Raw genomic sequence first — 18908 nt, forward strand, 5'->3', positions numbered from 1 at the left:
GAGGTGGGAACTGAATATGTTCTGTGAGGAAGCGAGTTGCATACTTGTTTTCAATATGTTCTATAATGAAATCATCGTAATTCAATTGGTACAAAATGATTAGATCACCACACCTAAATATTATCTATTAAAACAAGAAATAACTAAATTCATTTCTTGTTTTAATGGATCAATTGGTACAAAAACATGGATCAATCAAAAAATGGATCAATTGGTACAAAAACAAGAAATAACTAAAGTTATTTCTTGTTTTAATGGGTTCAATTGGTACATTTTAAAAAAAATAAACACACATTTCTAGACATCATCTGAATGTTCTGCAGACCTTCTGGACTCCTAGAGCCAGATTCCAGTTTAGAAAACACTGTTTACTATGGTATCATATTAAAAAAATTTTATTTAATTATGAAAGTTTGTTGTCTTCTGCATTTTTAGGAAACAGAATGTCACTACTATGGCATTCTAAATGTACTGTAAAGATGCAGAAGAGTCAAGAAGTACTCAAATTTTACTGTTTTTTCCAAGTTTTTGTGCTCTGTTAAAATATGAAACAAATATTGATGTAGATAAAACCCTAGAACTTATAAACTTATCTGAACTTATATAGAACTTATCTGAAAAAACAAAAAAAAATCATAAAAGAATGCTTCTCCATCTGTATAAATCAAGCTTCACCTACATTTTGTCAAATATAAAATGATTGGTAAATTAACATTAGAAATCTTTTTTTTTTTTTTGTTTCAAGCACAATGAAGTGTTATAAATTAAGGCACTTGGCAGTTTTTTTTAATCTTTTATTTGGTTGAGATACTGCCAAGGAAATCTTAATAAATAAAGAAACAACAATGCATTATTTATTAATCAATCACTCTATTGGAATGATACCAGCAATGCAGATTTATATTGGTCAGCTTAATGTTTAAATATATATAATCAGAGGTCATTGACATATATGTTTTTAAATTAAAAAGTGCACAAGTTTACAATCTGTCTATTCATGTGGATCTACAGAAAAAATATTAAAAATAAAATCTTTCGTACACAAAGAAATAAACTAGTGATAAAAAAATGTCAAAAATCATGTTTATTTAGAATATATGTTAACTACATATGTTCTAGATATATGTAGATATATGTTAACTACAGTCTTTAACAGTTCTATCAGAGACCCTTCATGCTTATAAGCTTAAGTAAAGTGACTTGCTGTCAATTAATCTCGAGAACTCTCGAACAATAAGGTCCGTCAGGAAAACTATGAATGAAATCCAAATGCAACTACTACTTAGAATAATACTTTTTTTACTTTTAAAAACTGCCAGATGGTAATTTACATAGTAAAAAATATATTGTAAATATATTAGATAAAAATTGCCACAACAAATAATTGTAAAAATTAACAAATATTAGACTATACAATGAAGAGTCTTCTTTGTCCTTGTTCACACTTCTGGAAAATAACAGTCTTAAGTCAGAGTTGACCTTTTGTTGGAGGTTGCTTCATTTTCCTCATTATGCAAAATGTTAAAAAAAATCCTGAGGTGTGAACAAGGACAAAGTAAACTCTTCATTGTATAGTCTAATATTTGTTAATTTTTGAAAATATATTAATTTCTTTTACAGAGGCATAGCCTCAAATAAAAGGTTGTCTCTATAAGGAAAGATTTGTGTATTTTTAGTTTGTCAATGGTGACTGTGAAATGACAGATTATGCAGACAAAATTTTTTGTATTCTTCAAAATGGTTCTTCTACATTTAAATTTATTCCTTTTTAAATTTCTTAACATTATCAAAGATCATTATTTGATCTATTGACTGAATGATAAAGTTTCATCTGCTACAGGAATTAAATGTTAAAAAGTTAAGTGAGAAGGGATTCCAACAAAAGAGTTAGAAGGTCACTTATATTAAGGTTTTTGATTATGTAATTGTTGTCTATTGTACACAAATAACATGATATGTACTTGCAACAATATAGCTCATTTATAGTTACAGTAACGTTCTTTACAAGTTTGACTACAATTACTCCATTTTTTCAGCTAACAACATCTGTTTCTTAGTAAATTGGAAATCTTAGTTTCATATATATGAAAAAGGAAAAACACACAAGAAAAATATGCATAACAGATAATTCTCCAAGAAAAATTTTAAAGTTCTATTATCAACAAATAAATATCTTGGACTCATTTTTTCAAAAATTTGATATTTTCAAGCATAATAAAAACTTATCTCAATAATAAAGGAAAAAAAAACTAATTTATATTTTAAATTTTTTATTATTTTAATATTTTTACTTAATATTATCTATTCATTTGATTATATTTAAGAAAATTATTGTAGAGATTTTACATAAAAATATGCACTTCATAAGTTATATAAAAATTAAATATTTCTGTGTAATAAGTATGCTCCAAAACATTTAATTTCGTTGAAAAAATAAATACAGATAATATTAAATAAAAATTAATTTAGTTTTGAATAATTTATTACTTTTATTTTAGCAAAATTAAATGCAAGTTTACATTTTCCCTCCTACAGTTAAAATATTTAAAACATTTCATTTTAAATCAGCCAATAAGAAGAGCTATAAGAAGAGCTTTGATTTGACCATTTTTGTATTGGATAATTAAAACTTAAATGTTAAACAAATATAAAACTATTGTACAAAGAAATATATTAAAATTTCTTAATTAATCTGAATGATCTTATCTATCATTAAATAATTTTAATAAATGTTTGGTCTCTGAAATTTTCACACATAATTAAATGTATCAATATGAGTATTATTAAATTTTAACTTTAGATGTACTGAAATTTTTTCTTCATATTTTTTTTCTTTTGGAATCTAATACAAATAAATCAGTAGTTTATAAATTATTTAACTTTAATTTTCATTAAAAATAAATATAAGACATTTCCAGCAGAATATCTTCCTGATAGACATTTCTGGGTATTTAATACCAAATTTTGCAGAATGCACGCCTCTCTTGGTACAACATTTTTTGGAAAATGTTCATACGGAAAAATTTTATTTATTTGTATTGTATTTAGAATTCAGTTCAAGACTTGTCTTGCATATTGGTTTTTTAACCTTCCAGCACTAACATGACTATACAGAAAAAAATACTAATGTCAGTCTCTGAGACCATTGTGAAACTAGCATTACATTTATTTATATTTTCAATTGTTCGAATCTTTTTGATCTTTTCGTGCCGTAGCTGATGATGTGTCGTGTTCTGATTTTTTTGTTGTTACTTTATTGAAATAGCTTTAGGTTGTAAAAAATTGAATGCTGTAATATTTTGTAGTTTTACTTTACTCATAAAAGTCAATAAATTATACATTCTTACTATTCTAAACAAGTTAACAAAGTTGTTATTCTGCAAATGACTTCTGTTTACAAGTTGCAAAAGGTATAGAAAATGAATGATGAACTAAAGATGTTTTCAGGTTCTGCTCAAATATTCACTGTGTACAACCACATTGTGCTTGAGATGTATACACTTGTTGTGCTCTACATGCTTGTAATTTGTCTCGCAATTTTAGTTTTGTGTTTTTCTTTTTTCAGGTTCCACATTCAGTATTTTCTAATTGTCAATTGAGTCAATCATGAAACACAGTGTGTGTGTGTCTTTTCTATGATCTATAAGCCAAGTGCCAAATCTAGTCCATATATATGTTTATCAATGTAATCTATATTATATCCTAAAATATCTATCATAAAACTCAAAACATAATAAAATAAAGAACACAACAATAAAAAAGCAGTGTGTGAGATTATATATATTTTGAAATTAAAAAAATCGAAAAAAATATAATCAATAAATATGACGACTAGCACTTATCGTAGCAAAATATTTGTAATCATTTCTACACTCACAAAATTTGTATTATTTTAAAGATTCATTAAAAATTGGATTAAAATTTCAGAAACTTCATTGTCAGACACTATTTCTCAACATTTTCAAATTTTTTTTTGCAGTTGGTAAGCTGACCATATTTACACACAAATGTTTGTGTAATCTATACATTATTAAAATTGCTTAAAGGATTACAGACTTTAAAGAAATAATTTTATTGTCATATTATTATAACAACCTAAACCATTAAATTTTTATTTCTATATTCAATCCTAAAACATGAGCTACATTTTTTTTATCATTTGATATCAATGAGAGCTTACCTAATATCAAAATTAAACAAGAAAAAAATTTTTTTACACTGACATCAAATTTAACAGTCAATTAACTATATTTCAAAAAGTTAAATCATTTCCTAAACATTTTAAAATTCAAGATACAGTCAAACCTGTTTTTATGCGGGGGATAGGGACCGCATTAAAAAAAACGCATTAAAAAAAATCTCACGAAACTTCACGAATGGCTGTAAATAATAGTTTTCGTAACACAATTAAAAAAATAATTTTTTTATGCGGTCAACAGGGACCGCATAAAAGAAGTCTCACATAGAAAATAACTCAAAACCGTACGAAATAGAATTTATTGACAACAGATGTCAGCACTTGACTGCATCGTCTGGTCTATCGTCTGTTTTACATATTTTTGTCCAGGTGGTGTTTTGTTGACTTAAAAAGTAAATTATTTCATTTTTCGCATATTCATGCAATAATATTACTATAATAAATGCATTTATGCTATAATAAGTTTATTTAGCTATAATAAGTCAACGTAAGACATGACGAATCGCACGAGACTAGTCGCCAACTATACCGCACAAATTAAAAATTCGCATTAAAAAAATCGCACAAATAAAAATCGCACATAAAAAGTTAAATCATTTCCTAAACATTTTGAAATTCAAGATATTTAAAAATAATAAAATTTTTAAAATCTTTTTAGTTTTTCCATCTGTTTTTATAAACTGAAATTCAGTCAAACTTCAATTTACGGCTATCATTTGTTCACCTCTGAAGCTGGCATTAAATTGAGAGTAGTGCAAAAATGAAGTACATAAAACAAAAATTATATATAGCAATGAGGCCTACACATAAGTTTAAATAAGTTGGGTTTGGTGATAATGAATTGTCATACGAGTCGTGTGGTTTGATGAAAATGTCGTCGGCAATGCAAAATCATTTGTTTAGTAATTCAAAAATACTAAAAGGTTCTTTCTCTATGTTTATGGGGGCAATCCATTTCACATATATCAATGTTTGACTCTACAGTAAAACTTCATTTTGACTTAATTCTGTTAATTTATTTTTTGAAGATGGAATACCAAATTCCAGAATGTTCAAGAAGAAAAATTTTTGAAGCAAAGCTAATTAATAATTAATTAATGATAAATAGATCATTTCATGTTTATTTAACTATATATTTCTATTCTTAATTGAAACTATTATTAAAGTCAAAACAGCAAAAAAAATTTATTATACCTTCATATAAGAATAGGCCCTGCCATTGAAGACAATTTCTTAAAACTCTGTAAAAGTTTAAGAGAGCAAGGATAGTAGTATATTATCTAAATCCTGCTTCATTTGTACAATACACAATAATAATATATTTCTTAAACTGATTTTTTTTTTTTACAATATAACTTCATAACAGATTCTTACATTTTGTAAGATATCTCACCAGAAATTTTCAGTGTTTGTTTATATATTATAATTTTGAATAAATGGCAGGTTGATATTCTAACTTTTATTTTTTGATGTATGTTAATAATATACTTACATATTCTTTCTTGGGTGTGACAAGAGCTAATTTCGTAGCTGAAGAAATTCCAGTCTTTTTAGCAGCTTGGGCAATTTCTTGTTGCAATCGTTCTAACTGACACTGAAAAATTTAGAAGAATACTTTCAGTTAGTAAGAATTTATATTTTTATTCTCCAAAAATAACTAGTTTAATATATAATATAAAAATAATGGCAATATTAATCTCATTTATAATTTTTATCATCAAAATACTAATGACAAATTTCATTAGAAATTTAGTTGAGAAGTAATTACAAATAATTTATTGAATTATTATTTCCAGCACACAGTATGCTATAGGACCTGCCTCAATTACACCTACTATGAATAAGCCTAATCCACAATGCAATCAACCAATGTGGACTAAAGATGAAGAATAATATCCCAATCTACACTACCTATAATATATTTAAAGGGGGTCTGGTCTGAGTTTAAACCTGGATCCCCCACAGCAGTAGGATAGCACCTTATCACATGATTATCTGGTTAACTATCGATTATCAGGAATAAATAGTGATAGGACAATTAATTGGAATCAGGAATAGGACATTTTTTGAGCTTCGAAATCGAAATCAAGCAAATCTTGTCACAATTTCCGATTCTTAAAACGATTCTTTCACATTTAACAAGAAAATTAATTATTTGTTTCAGTCAAAGATTAAAATTTTTTTTAAATTACAATATTAACAATTAAGTATTAGTTTATTGGAAACTTTCACGCCGTCAAAGCAGAGAGTTGCATGCAACACCCATATATGAAGTAATGTCTGTCATGGTGGACTTTTCTTTCTCATAGTCAGAGCAACAAGAGATTAAACTCTGTCAATACTAACTGTCCCCATTTTAGGGGAGACAGGGTGACATTAGTTTGCTACCCAACCAGTATTGGGTCAGCTTGACCAGCAATTTTAAATTGAAGCCAGTGCACAAGAGAGTTTAAAATATAAACAAAATTATATTTTAATTGAAAAAATATTATATAAAATAGTTTCTAATATTTTGTATGTTTACTTATCAGGATAAAATACTTGAACAAAAACTTAAATAAAATAGTGTTGCTGAAAAAGTATTTAAAGGTATGTTTTAGATCCCTTTTCATAGGTCTGTGTCAAGTTTAACAAAAAGATTCAAACTGTTTAAGACAACAGTTCAAATTTTCTTGTTAAATCTGACACAGACCTATAAAAATAGATAGAAAATGCTAGTATAAATACTCTTTTAGTGATACTTTATTTATTTTGTTGTTCAATCTAAATTAATTTTAGCAGATATAGAAATATTTTTTTAATGATAAAACAACTTTTCCATTATAACTGTGAATGTTTTTGTTATGATCCACAGATGATGCCGTAATACATTAAATTTTCAAATGCAATTTTGCACAATTCTAAGTAAAAAATAATTGTTTGCACTAAGTTTACTGTTGTTTTGAGTTTATAAAACTGATTTTACTTTCCCAGTTTGTTATATTTTCCCCTCTGATATATATATATATCAAAGAGAAAATATGGCCATCGATCAAAAAATGACCTCCCAAGATTTTTACATTTTTGGACTCAAAACCTCAAACTTCAAGAAATGCAAAAAAGTTCAGGGGTTTTTTCTGCATGTGTATGGGGGTGGGCCAATTTTGTTCACCCTCTTTGAAGCTTAACAACTCTTGTGTTTTTTGTCAAAAATTTCTGAAATTTTGCAGGGAGGTTTGTGTATTAAGGGAATTGATGCTATTAAATTTTGGTGATTAACAGTCCCTCTTGGGGGGAGAAAGAAGATCCAGTAGTGTCAGACTTAATAATGATTTTACTGGTTGTCAGTATTTAAAATTTTTTTTATAAAACTCATCCCTACCCTAAAAATTAAGTTTTTTGCCATTTTAAGATATAAAGAGTTTTTAAATTTAAATATTTTTAACTAAATTATTATAACAGATTGTATCACCAAATATTGCAAGGAAAGTTAAGCATATCATTGCTGGATTTTTTTATTCATTGTTTTCATGTTTTAGTTTATTATTGGGGCATTTTTACCTTAAATTATGTATATTTGCTGTTTTAACTTTATTGAAACAGGTATTTAGGTTCTGGGACTGGATTAATTCACTTTCCATTATTTCTAATGGGAAAAATGTATTCAGACTTTGAATGACCTCATGAAATGAATTAAATTTGAAGTACAAGGCACCTCTGAAATTGCAACAAAAATATATAGACTAATTTTATACAGGGTACAATTGTAATGTCAAATTAGTTAAACAAGAAAGACATCATTATTCTTACTTTTGCTCAACATTTTGGTTGATTCAATTTACAACAAAATGGCTCTTTCTAAAACCAAAATTATGAAAGTTGCTGGTGCTGAATTAGCACTTTATAACCAACTTATTAGTATCAATACTTCGTTTAGCTTTCTCAACTTTACAAACATATCCCCCATTTATCAATTAGAGTGGTGAGGCCCTTGAGAGCCAATGAGTACCACCCAAAAAATCAATTAGCATATTTTCACCACAAACTAATATAAAATCAACAATAAATAACCATAAAAAATTTGGAGCAAATTAGAAAAACTTTTCAACATAATTCAGATTAACTAAAATACTTAAGCAGTTGACTAATAAAAATCACCTTCAATTTCTAATAGCATACCTTTGTCCTCAATCTCTGTGCCTGTTGTTCAAACTTCCCTTTTTCGTAGAACCGAAACGATCTCTTATTTCGCTGATAAATTTTGGTACTGAAATTATATTATTTTTGTTATTTAATAAAGTTTTCATACAATCATTTAGAAAAATTTAATATTAATAAATCTAACAAATACAATACAAGCTGTGAAAGCTAGAATTGCATGGTACTCTGAAAAGTTTCTGGATTAAGCAGGTCTTCTGTCTTAGGCAGAATGGAATTAGAAAATGATCACAGGTTCAGCTTCAATTTGTGATATTTTTTTAATTACCAAATTTTAATCTAGACGCTGTATTTGCTATATTTATCAAAATTGACTCAAAAGTTTCTATTGAACTACAGTCAAAAGGATGTCTCACAATGATGTTTACTCTATTCACAAGGTCCTATCTCAATTTGAAAAATAACAGATATTCTACAAAAACAGCCACTCATACCTTTAAATGCAGTAAAATTTTTGGTCATTTTAAATGCCCTTCCTCGGGATAAAAATCAATTACAATTTAAAAATACATATAAAAATAATTGAAAAAATACAAAGTAAAAACATAAGAAGATACACAGAAGTGTGGCAAATATACAAAACATCTTCAAGAGGGCATATAATAAATGATAACGATGGAGATGTGATATCCAGTGCATGGAGAGCACCAATAGATGTGAATTAGGATGCTAAAGTACAGAGGTGGAAAATGTCATATATTTTATCAGTTATAAGTTTATGTATTTTATCTTTAAGGTCATTTTATTTTTGTCCTTTTTTTTACTTTTATATATTTATATGTAAATCCGACACATACATGTTAACTTTCGATGTTTGAATGTCATCTTTGTCAATTTATATTTTAAATCTATGTAGAAGTCCAAAATGCACAGTTAAATGGTTGGGATTATTAAGATTTGAAATGCAAATTGTTTCAAAGGACCGTTTTCATTCTTATTTGTAAATTGTAATTGGTTTTTATCCTGAGAAAGGGTAATTAAAATGACCAAAAACATTAGAGAAATTAAAATTTACACTGCATTTAAAGGTATGAGTGGCTTATTTTGTAGTTTATGATGAATGCAGTTTTAATGAATAGCAGATATTCTTTGCTGGCACATGCAACAACCAAAAGATAAACATTACAACTTGTAAAATTTAGTGTACAGTTAGATGCATTAAATTTTAGACAGTGAAAAGATGTGGTATGTTTCATGTTTTGTAGGTGGAATAGTTCTACTATTTAAAATTACTGGAAGTTGTAAAACAGTTATAGTGGATGATATGACATTCTACAGTAAATTCTTAGGATATTCTGCAGAAAGTTTTGATAGTAATACCAAAATAATTCCAATTTTCTAGCTGTCACATGTTTCCATCTTAGAGATTTCACCTCTCAGATTTTGTTGTATTAACATTATAAAAACTTTATATCAATGAAATACTATATTACATAAAATACTCAATCACTATAAAATGAAGGAGTCCTTTTGTATTTTAATTACAATTAAACATTTTTCAATATATTTCATATCATCATCAGAGCACAGCAAAAATTTGAATACAGAATGATGCTATCTGAACATTCAATGTATAGTACTGTATTTTTGTGAAATGACCAGCATGCTGATTAAACTGCAACTAAAATATAAAATTAATCAGATCTAACAAAACTAGTTTTTTTAAATGTTAAAAGAAAACATACTTCCCGGTAGAATAAAATAACAACATTGTGATTGACTTAAAAGACAGTTTTCCTTTACAAGATAATAAAACAATTACAGACTTATTGACATTAGTAACAGTAGTAGTAGTTAGTCAATGCAGGCTGCACTGACCATCTACCCTGATCTTGAAAATAACACCTTCCACTCAAATTTCACACAAAGTTGATGTTAATGTGTAAGCTGAGATAATTTACAACAAATTTCTTAAATTTAATATGTTTATTTTTGCATTTTTGAATCAAATAACAATAAAATACGCAAAAAAAAAAAAAAAGCACTTTCAGAATTCCACAAGTATTTTATATCATTAGTGTGAGAATCCGACTTTTAATAAAAATCAGTGGTCGATGTCATCATACTTGCTCAATAATTGTTGTCATCTCCTACTTAAGAAAATCTCCACTTACACTTTCTTGATGGTAAAAATGACACATTCTTGTGATCTGCTGACCTCTTAACTGAGCGATATAGTGCAGGTATCATAATTGACGGCCAAAGAGTCAGTCATCGCCTGTTCCTCTAGGACTAAAGTCTTCAAAAATATCCTGTGCCCGTGCCAAATTTTTACTCTATCAGATTTCACCCTCGGCCAATGGCGCTGGTGAAGACGAACCTTCCCAATGATCTTAACCCAGAACTTCCTGATCCAGAACTTTCTGAACCCTTCCAGAACAATAACAGACTCCTTAGTCTCAATGAAAATCTATCACCACCTTGTGGACATCCTCTACTCTAGGTATTTGTTGACTCATTGAGTTTACATTGGTTTATACCAATGTAAACTCTCTCTCTCTCTCTCTCGAGAACCATGGAAATATCTAGATCTATTTTAGCTTGATTTATAATAACTCGTTAACAATATAAATTGTATACAATGTATTTTCCTTTACAAATAAACAGTTGTTTAGTTCACTTAGTCTCTGCATAGTGTTTCCACCCATCCGGTTTTTAATTCATTATCCAGTTGAACTATTAATTTTGTCTGGGATTTCATAAAAATTGTGAAATTATGATGAAACAAAGTATTAGCAAATATTTTTGTAAGTTTACTTTATTTTAATAGCAAAAGACTTCACTCTCACCGAGACTTAATTCGCCATCTTATGTCAACGTATGCCGCTCCTGTCAATTCCCCCTTTTTTTTATTCTTCTCAGCTCTTTAAAGCTAAGTTATTTTGTTTCTTAATTTAGATTGCTCCTACACAAGTCCTAACTGGTTTAGAATTGGTGTGCACGTTATTCTTTGCATAGTAAAATAACATTGTGCATGCATCAGGGACTCCTGTTCGAACAAACCTGACCTGCCGTCTGGGTCAGCAATTTTGAAAAGGTGGCAACACTATCTATACACGAGTCACTTCTTGCTAACTAACCTGCAGTCTCCATCCCGAATCCGATTGCCCACACATGCAACTGCTCACGTGACCTACGTTCTAATACCAAATCAACACACCCTCTCAGTTTCTGTGTCAATTGGAACATGGTGGTGTCAGTCCTGACGAGGCAATAAAGAGGTGCCGACCCTCCGGTCACATTAGAAAGAAGACAAAATAAAAGAAATTAAACATATAATCATATCTTTTGATTAAAACTGTGAAACTGTCAGCATTACAAGTAACAGTAAAACTCATTTATTTTTATGTGACATAACTTGTTCATTTTTTTAAATGCACCTTCTAAAAAGAAAGAGCCGTAACCTCACTTAAACTGGTATGCTGGCATTCCCTGGGATAAACTGGCATGCCGATTTTTACAATATGGAAATATCCAATCTCATGGTATCCTTGGATAGACCAGCATTCCAGTCATTCCGCAAAAATACAGTACATCATTGAAACTAGTACAATCTAAGCAATCAAAAAATGTATTTTGTTTATTTAAAGTAATGTCAAATATTAACAATATATATATATATATATATATAAATATTACAAATAATATAATATATATATTTATTATATAAATATTACAAATAATATAATATATATATTTATTATATAAAATATATAATTAGAATAATTGCTGAAGTAAAAGTTCTTGTTTATTCTTCTACTTTGAATTTAAATTTATTATGCTATAATACTGTATAATCTTATAAAGGTTTTCTTTAAATGAAGGCTTAATTTGTTTATATTTTCAGAGAAACACAAAATTTATAAAAAATTAAATTTAAAAGAAAATATTTGTTATTTGTACCTAGCATATAAGTAAAAGAACTAGAATACAGGTATACCTCGAGTTACGTCATTCTCGATTATACGTCGTTTGTCAAAAAAGTATATGGAAAAATAAAAATCAAGTTTAAGTCATTTTATTTGACTTTACATCTGTCCGCCACAAATATTGAAGTCATGTAATATCACTAGAAAAGCATTAAAAGCATATAAAATCATATTGAAATATGTACATTTACAGTAAATGTTACAGTAAATATAATCATCACAAATCCTAGAGAAAGAAACATGAAAATATCTGTGTTTCTGTGTTGTCGTCTTATTTAGCGGTCTTTAAGGGATCATTATTGGCATTTTCCACCGTAGTTTCGACTTACGTCGTAACTACACAAGTAAATTTGACTTACGTCGTCTCTCCTGAACCAATTACCGACATAAGGCGAGGTATACCTGTAGTAAATTATTTTGACAAACTTTTGGAATAATTTTAAACAATATATGATCAAAGAGTTAAGAGTTAGAAATTACCATATTACACAGGTCAATGGATGATGGCACTTATCATTGTATAATCCTTGTCATTGAACAGATTAAAACATACATAAATCACAGCAAAAATTTCTAACATATAATCTTAAGTATATTATAAATTCTCAGTAATATACCTGCTTTACATTACAATTTGATCTTTACATTTTATCAAAAGTTATTTTATAATTATAATTATTATTTTACTGATTTTTACTGATCAATTTTACTGAAAAAAAAATTTAACTACACATTACCTTACTCGAGGATCAAAAAACTTCTGATCAGATATATCGTCAGATACTTTTTCTTGATTTAACTTGAATTGTTCTCGTCTTTGAGCTCTAATGTTAGCCTAAATGAAAAATAATTCTATTCACAAATATGTTTTCTTAAAATAAAAAATAATCTCAATTATGATTGCTTTTTATCTTTATATTCTGAAAATTATTTGTAGGCTACTTCAAAAAGGACATTACAACTTTAAAAGCACACAGGTTTTAATCAGATGACTTACAGAATCAGTCAAGGTATTAATTTATAACAAAACATATCAAGTTTTACCTCAAACAGTAATTTCGGTTTAAAATTGAAACTTAATAATTTTGTTTTGAAAATTTTAACTTTATTTTTTAATTAAACTGAAAAATAGTATTCAAATATTTATACAAACTTACTTTCAAAGTTGGAACTCTATGCGTTAATTGAACTTCTTTGCCACTCAAATCAACAGTTCGTCCCTCAGCATTTAAAATGAGAGGCGTTGGCCTGCAGAGGGAATTTTTACATTATAAAGATTCAATAAAATGAAATTAAAACACATCAGATATAATTTGCAGTATATAATATAAACTACAAGTTAAATTTATTGCTGTATTTCTCACTTTATAAGATAATTTTCATAAAATTACATATGTATTTAGAGGGAAAAAAATGTTTGATAAACTGAGATATGAAATTCCAATCCAAGAAGACTCATTTGACAATTGTCTTTCCTGACTGAGACGAGAAGTTTAATCATTTTAGCAAGATCTCTCAATATTATATAATATAAAAAACAGATTATTAACAAAGCTGATAATGCCTTGTTTTTGTTTTGATAATGTTCATACCAAAAAACACAATACTCTGTATTGAAACTATAGATCAAGATTTTTCAAGAGATTGCAAAAAATACAAATTGGATCAAATGACTGACATTTGTGGACTACTGGAAAAATCTACATTTCAATTGCTTGGAATAGCTCTAGATTCTAGATATTTTGAGCACACCTGACTTAAGTTGGGGTCATCAGAAAGTTAATGGTAGACTGAATACTGAATTTAATCCCTGTTAACAATCCCTACAAGGACACCATTGTAAACCAAACACAAAGATTTTCCTTATCTGTTGCTCTGTCTTATCTGGCATCCCATCGAAAATGTTACAGAACAAAAGGCAGTCTCTGAAGATCACAACAAACTTTAATAAAATGATCAAAAATAACAAAACAAATTACATAAATCCTCATCTAATCACCCATGAGCAATTAATTGTGCAATGATTATGTGAAAATTTCATCAGTTTCAATCACATACATTACAGAACAGCAAAACAGATATTTGATCATACTAGATATATTCCATCCAACAGTAGACAAGGTTGGAATTACCAATAATTTCTCTTCTTCAAAAATTTTTGTTCATATATTCTTCTGTTTTTTTTTTTTTTTTAAAGTTTATCATTAGTCTCTCCAAGATCAATTATATGAAAATGGGATTTTCCCCACCAGCTCAATAAGGTTTTCATCACAAGCCTTTGAAACTTTCAAACAGAAAACAATGTATAATAACATCTACTTGTAAGCATGATTTCAACATCTGTAAATGAGTCATTGCTAGGCAACAGTCTATAAAAATCCATTTTGTTGGCCAAACCATATAGTGGTCAACAAAATGGATGAAACAAAAATGCTACAATTAATTGCCCATGGGTGTTTAAACAAGCAATGGGTAATTGAGTGAGTCTGTTTACAAGGAAGGAAAATTAAATGAGGGTTTACAGTAATTAAGTAAATTATAACAGAAACAACAAAAAGAAATGAACAAAAAAATGTACCCTAGAACAGAATGGTTTTTCAAGTACTAGCTCAAACACAATTTTTAAAAAACCAGCATGGCTTCCTCTCATTGGATGAAGGTCCAACCAACAAAAATTTGTTTGGCAGCAATATTTCATTTTGGTTGGTCTAACAACTACTGTGCCAAAATTGGGACCTTTGTGCTTCATAACTTCTAGGCTTACAAATATCAGATTACTTTATTAGATGTATAAAAAAATGTTATCTTATGTAGTGGAAAATATGGCAATTTATAAATAAAAATTAACTTACTTTGATTTGTCATATGCCTTCCTAAATTAAAAAAAAAATACATTAGAACACTTTCAGCTAAAAAAGGTATTTTAATACATAAATTTACATTAAAATAATAACTCTAAAATTTTATTTTAAATAACCTAACATGCTTATATAAATAAAAAAAATTCTTTGAGTAATATTTTTCACTTAAATACAGTGAAGCTTGATCTACTGTTCATGTATCAATCGTTTACCCACATTTATTGCTTGTTTTCTCCAGTCCCAAATAAGGACCCATATGGGTCCTTATTTGGTCCACCAGTGTATCTATTTATATATAGACGATACACTGGTGGACAAAACTTAAGAACGGATGCTATTTTCAACAATTACAGTCAGAAATTGAACTGCAGCAGCCTGTTGAAATATGCTTGAAATTGTGATATACTGTCTTATGTAAAACTTATGCAAATGTTTGAGTTCCACACATGTTGATGATGTGACAGCACAGGTAAGAGATTTCAGGCAATCTGCACGAACAGTCAGTTTTTGTTGAATGTGAAATTTGAACAGGAAGACATGAAGTTACAATAAAGAAATTCTGGATGACATGTCCAGAATTTCTTTATTGTAACTTCATGTCTTCCAGGCATCATTTAGATTATTTTACTCGTGGAAGAATAATCGGAAAGCTGGAAAAAAAGCAGCAAATAACAGATGTTGCCTGTGAATTTAACACCGTGCACAGTATCATTTCTAGGCTACAGGCAGCATTTCAAACTAGTGGAATGTGCAGCAGGCACAAGAGGGGAGGTCATCCTAGCAGTATGATGTGCCAAGATCAGCATATTGTTCCTTCAGCGAAAAGGAACTGACGCAGCACAGTTGGTGAACTGGCAAGTCATTTACAGGCAGCCACAGGAACTAAGATATCTCGTAAAACCGTTGCAAGAACATTTGCGAAAGAAAGGACTATACGCCCAAAGATCTATTGTGTGTGTCCGACTCTCGAGAGTTCACTGAAGTGTCCATTTGCAACGGTGCCATCTGCATCACAATTGGACTAATGACAACTGGGCTACCATGCTCTTCTCAGTCTTCTTAGATTCAGTCTATTGTCTGATTCTAGACGACAACTAATGTGGCACGAGGTTAGAAATGCTTATCATCCCGAAAATATTCAGGAAAAGGATTAATATTGTACTTGCAGTATCATGGTGTGGGCAGGCATCATGGCCAATGGCTGTATGGACCTGTATGTGCTTGATTGAGGAACCATGACCGGCCAACAGTACATTGACGAAGTTCTGCTCCCACGATGTTTGATTTTTCCAAGGTGCTGCCAGTGAAAAGTTTTGTTTTATGGATGATAACATGCCTTGGCATCATACACAGACTGTAGAGGAGTGTCTTGACAGCGAGGATATTCATCGCATAGTCTGGCCAGCCCATTCTCCTGACCTGAATCCAATTGAAAATGTATGAGATGCCTTGGGGAGATGTATTGCAGGTTGACAATATCCACTGACAAACAAGGAGACCCTCATCCGTGCAGTGAAAGAGGAGTGGGACCACTTGCCTCAACAGCTCCTGGATCATGTTGTTCTGAGTATGCCACGTCGTGTACAAAGTTGCATCGCACTTCACTGAGGCCATATCCATTACTGACATGATGCTCAGGATTGTCTGTAGTAAGTATTGTGCATTTTTTGTGCAACCATGTCTTTGGACAATATGCATCTTTTACAAAAACACCCTCTTTTGACATCCTTTGAACATAATTATTATATTAAATCATGTTGAATATGCTGTCAATACTATTGTTTTCTTCTTGGTCTACAACCACATGTAGTTTTTTATATACATGTCCATTTCTTCTTTGTTCTTAAGTTAAGTATGTATGTATGCATATATATATATATATATATATATATATACACATATACATTTAACATTTACATTTAACATTTACACGTGTATATATATATATATATATATATATATATATATATATATATATATACTACACATGTAAATGTTAACTTTTCCCATATTCTTTGTTCTCAGATAATTCATTTTTCCTCAATGTTTGTTCTGTATTTTAACGAAAAGAAAATATTATCCTGCATCAATTGTTCTACTCACAATAGAGGGCACTAAATTCAGACACTGATTTTCAAGTACAATGGAACCTCGCTTAATGAGCACCTCGCACAATGAGTATTTCACATAACGAGCAAAACAAAACAAATTGTGAAAATTTGCCTCACTTAACAAGCAATGTTCTGCATAACAAGTGATGAGGAGAGGGGAAGTCCCGAATTGTGCGCATGTGGCATGTTCCATCAGTCTGTGTTTAGCACTCCTTCTGCTAGCATCTTAGTGTTGCTTGTGATCACATATTTTTCCAAATTTGTGTTCACACATATTACTTATAAACATCAACAACCATAGCCCATTATATAATAAACACACCAAACGATATGCCAAATTTTGGGTCATTAAATTTAATGATCGATTCCAAATTAAATTTTAGAAATGTCTGAATTAAAAATTAACTATTTATAATTATTAAATTTAATACGAGATGGAAACAACTGCCTACCTCTAGTCAAATTAATTAATTTCTAATATTTAATTATGGCCTTTACATAACCGAAGAATTTGGCATTTCATTTGGAGTGTTTATCAAACATATTAGCTGTGATTTTTTTTTGTTTCTGCAAATTGACTTCTCATTCCAGGACGGTTCATTCTGCACTAGAAGAAAAGATGATGATGATTCACACTCCTTAACAGCGTATATTGTATAATTTTTTTTGAATAAACGTTATACATAAAACATTTGAGTATTTTTTCAGTGTGGAATGCATTATCGTATTTTACATTCATTTCTATGGGAAAAATTGTTTCGCTTAACAAGTGTTTCGCATTATAAACAAGACTCTGTAATGAATTATGCTCATTAAGCGAGGTTCCACTGTACTAATAATAAAAGCTCCCATATTTAAAAGTTAAAAACTAAACCAATTCCCCAAATAGCTCCTCTTAATATTCTGTATTTATCTAATAGTGTAATAAAATAAAGTACTGCACTATACTATTATAATCATGCCAAAAGACAGATTATTGTCTTTTCCTGGATAATTCTTGTGATTATTTACATAGCAATTAAGTGTATTTTGATTTTATTGTACACATTAGGCACATTTCCTGGTAAAACTGCTTAAAGCCACTTTGTTAAAAGACAGTTAAGCTATTTCCGCTTTAAGTTACCTGCTGCAGCACTAGTGCAGTGAGGTTCCGAAAGCTGAAAATAGAAGATGGCTGCCATCATAAATTAAATGCATATTACATACTTAAAACAAAGATTATGATATATGAAAATGTATTTTGAACTGGTTATCTGAAAAAGTAGAATGGGACTTTTACACACAATCTTCTATACTGATACAGACATCTTCAGATTTATTAGTAACGAAAAATGCACACATTATACTGTTGTTTACCATGTAAGTAATGCATTCTTACACAATATCAAATTTTTCTAATCAACTGCCTCCAATATATCAATACATTAAGTATTCTTACACCAAAGAAAATAGAACAAATTACAGTATTCTTAACAATTTTTTAAAATTTAGAATAAAGACACATTTGTGCATAAGCACCATATCACTCAATATTACAGAGAACCATCATTTAGATGAATCACTGGAAAATACACATTTCATACGAGATAAACAATAAAACCATCGACGTCAT

General features: G+C 29.2%; 1 protein-coding gene across 1 annotated transcript in view; it reads right to left on the reverse strand.

Annotated features, from left to right (window-relative positions):
* The window catches only part of Prp3 (pre-mRNA processing factor 3), a 73414-nt gene that overhangs the window by 38862 nt on the left and 15644 nt on the right, over positions 1-18908 (reverse strand). The window contains exons 7-11 of the mRNA XM_067284743.1: positions 15177-15197; positions 13482-13572; positions 13062-13159; positions 8357-8444; positions 5691-5792 (exon numbers count right to left, since the gene is read on the reverse strand). Of these exons, the coding sequence (XP_067140844.1) occupies positions 5691-5792; positions 8357-8444; positions 13062-13159; positions 13482-13572; positions 15177-15197 (400 nt within the window). The remainder of the gene's footprint in view (positions 1-5690; positions 5793-8356; positions 8445-13061; positions 13160-13481; positions 13573-15176; positions 15198-18908) is intronic.

The sequence above is a fragment of the Centruroides vittatus genome, unplaced genomic scaffold, assembly GCF_030686945.1.
Source record: "Centruroides vittatus isolate TY-2023 unplaced genomic scaffold, ASM3068694v2 scaffold_1444, whole genome shotgun sequence".
Classification (NCBI taxonomy): Eukaryota; Metazoa; Arthropoda; class Arachnida; order Scorpiones; family Buthidae; genus Centruroides; species Centruroides vittatus.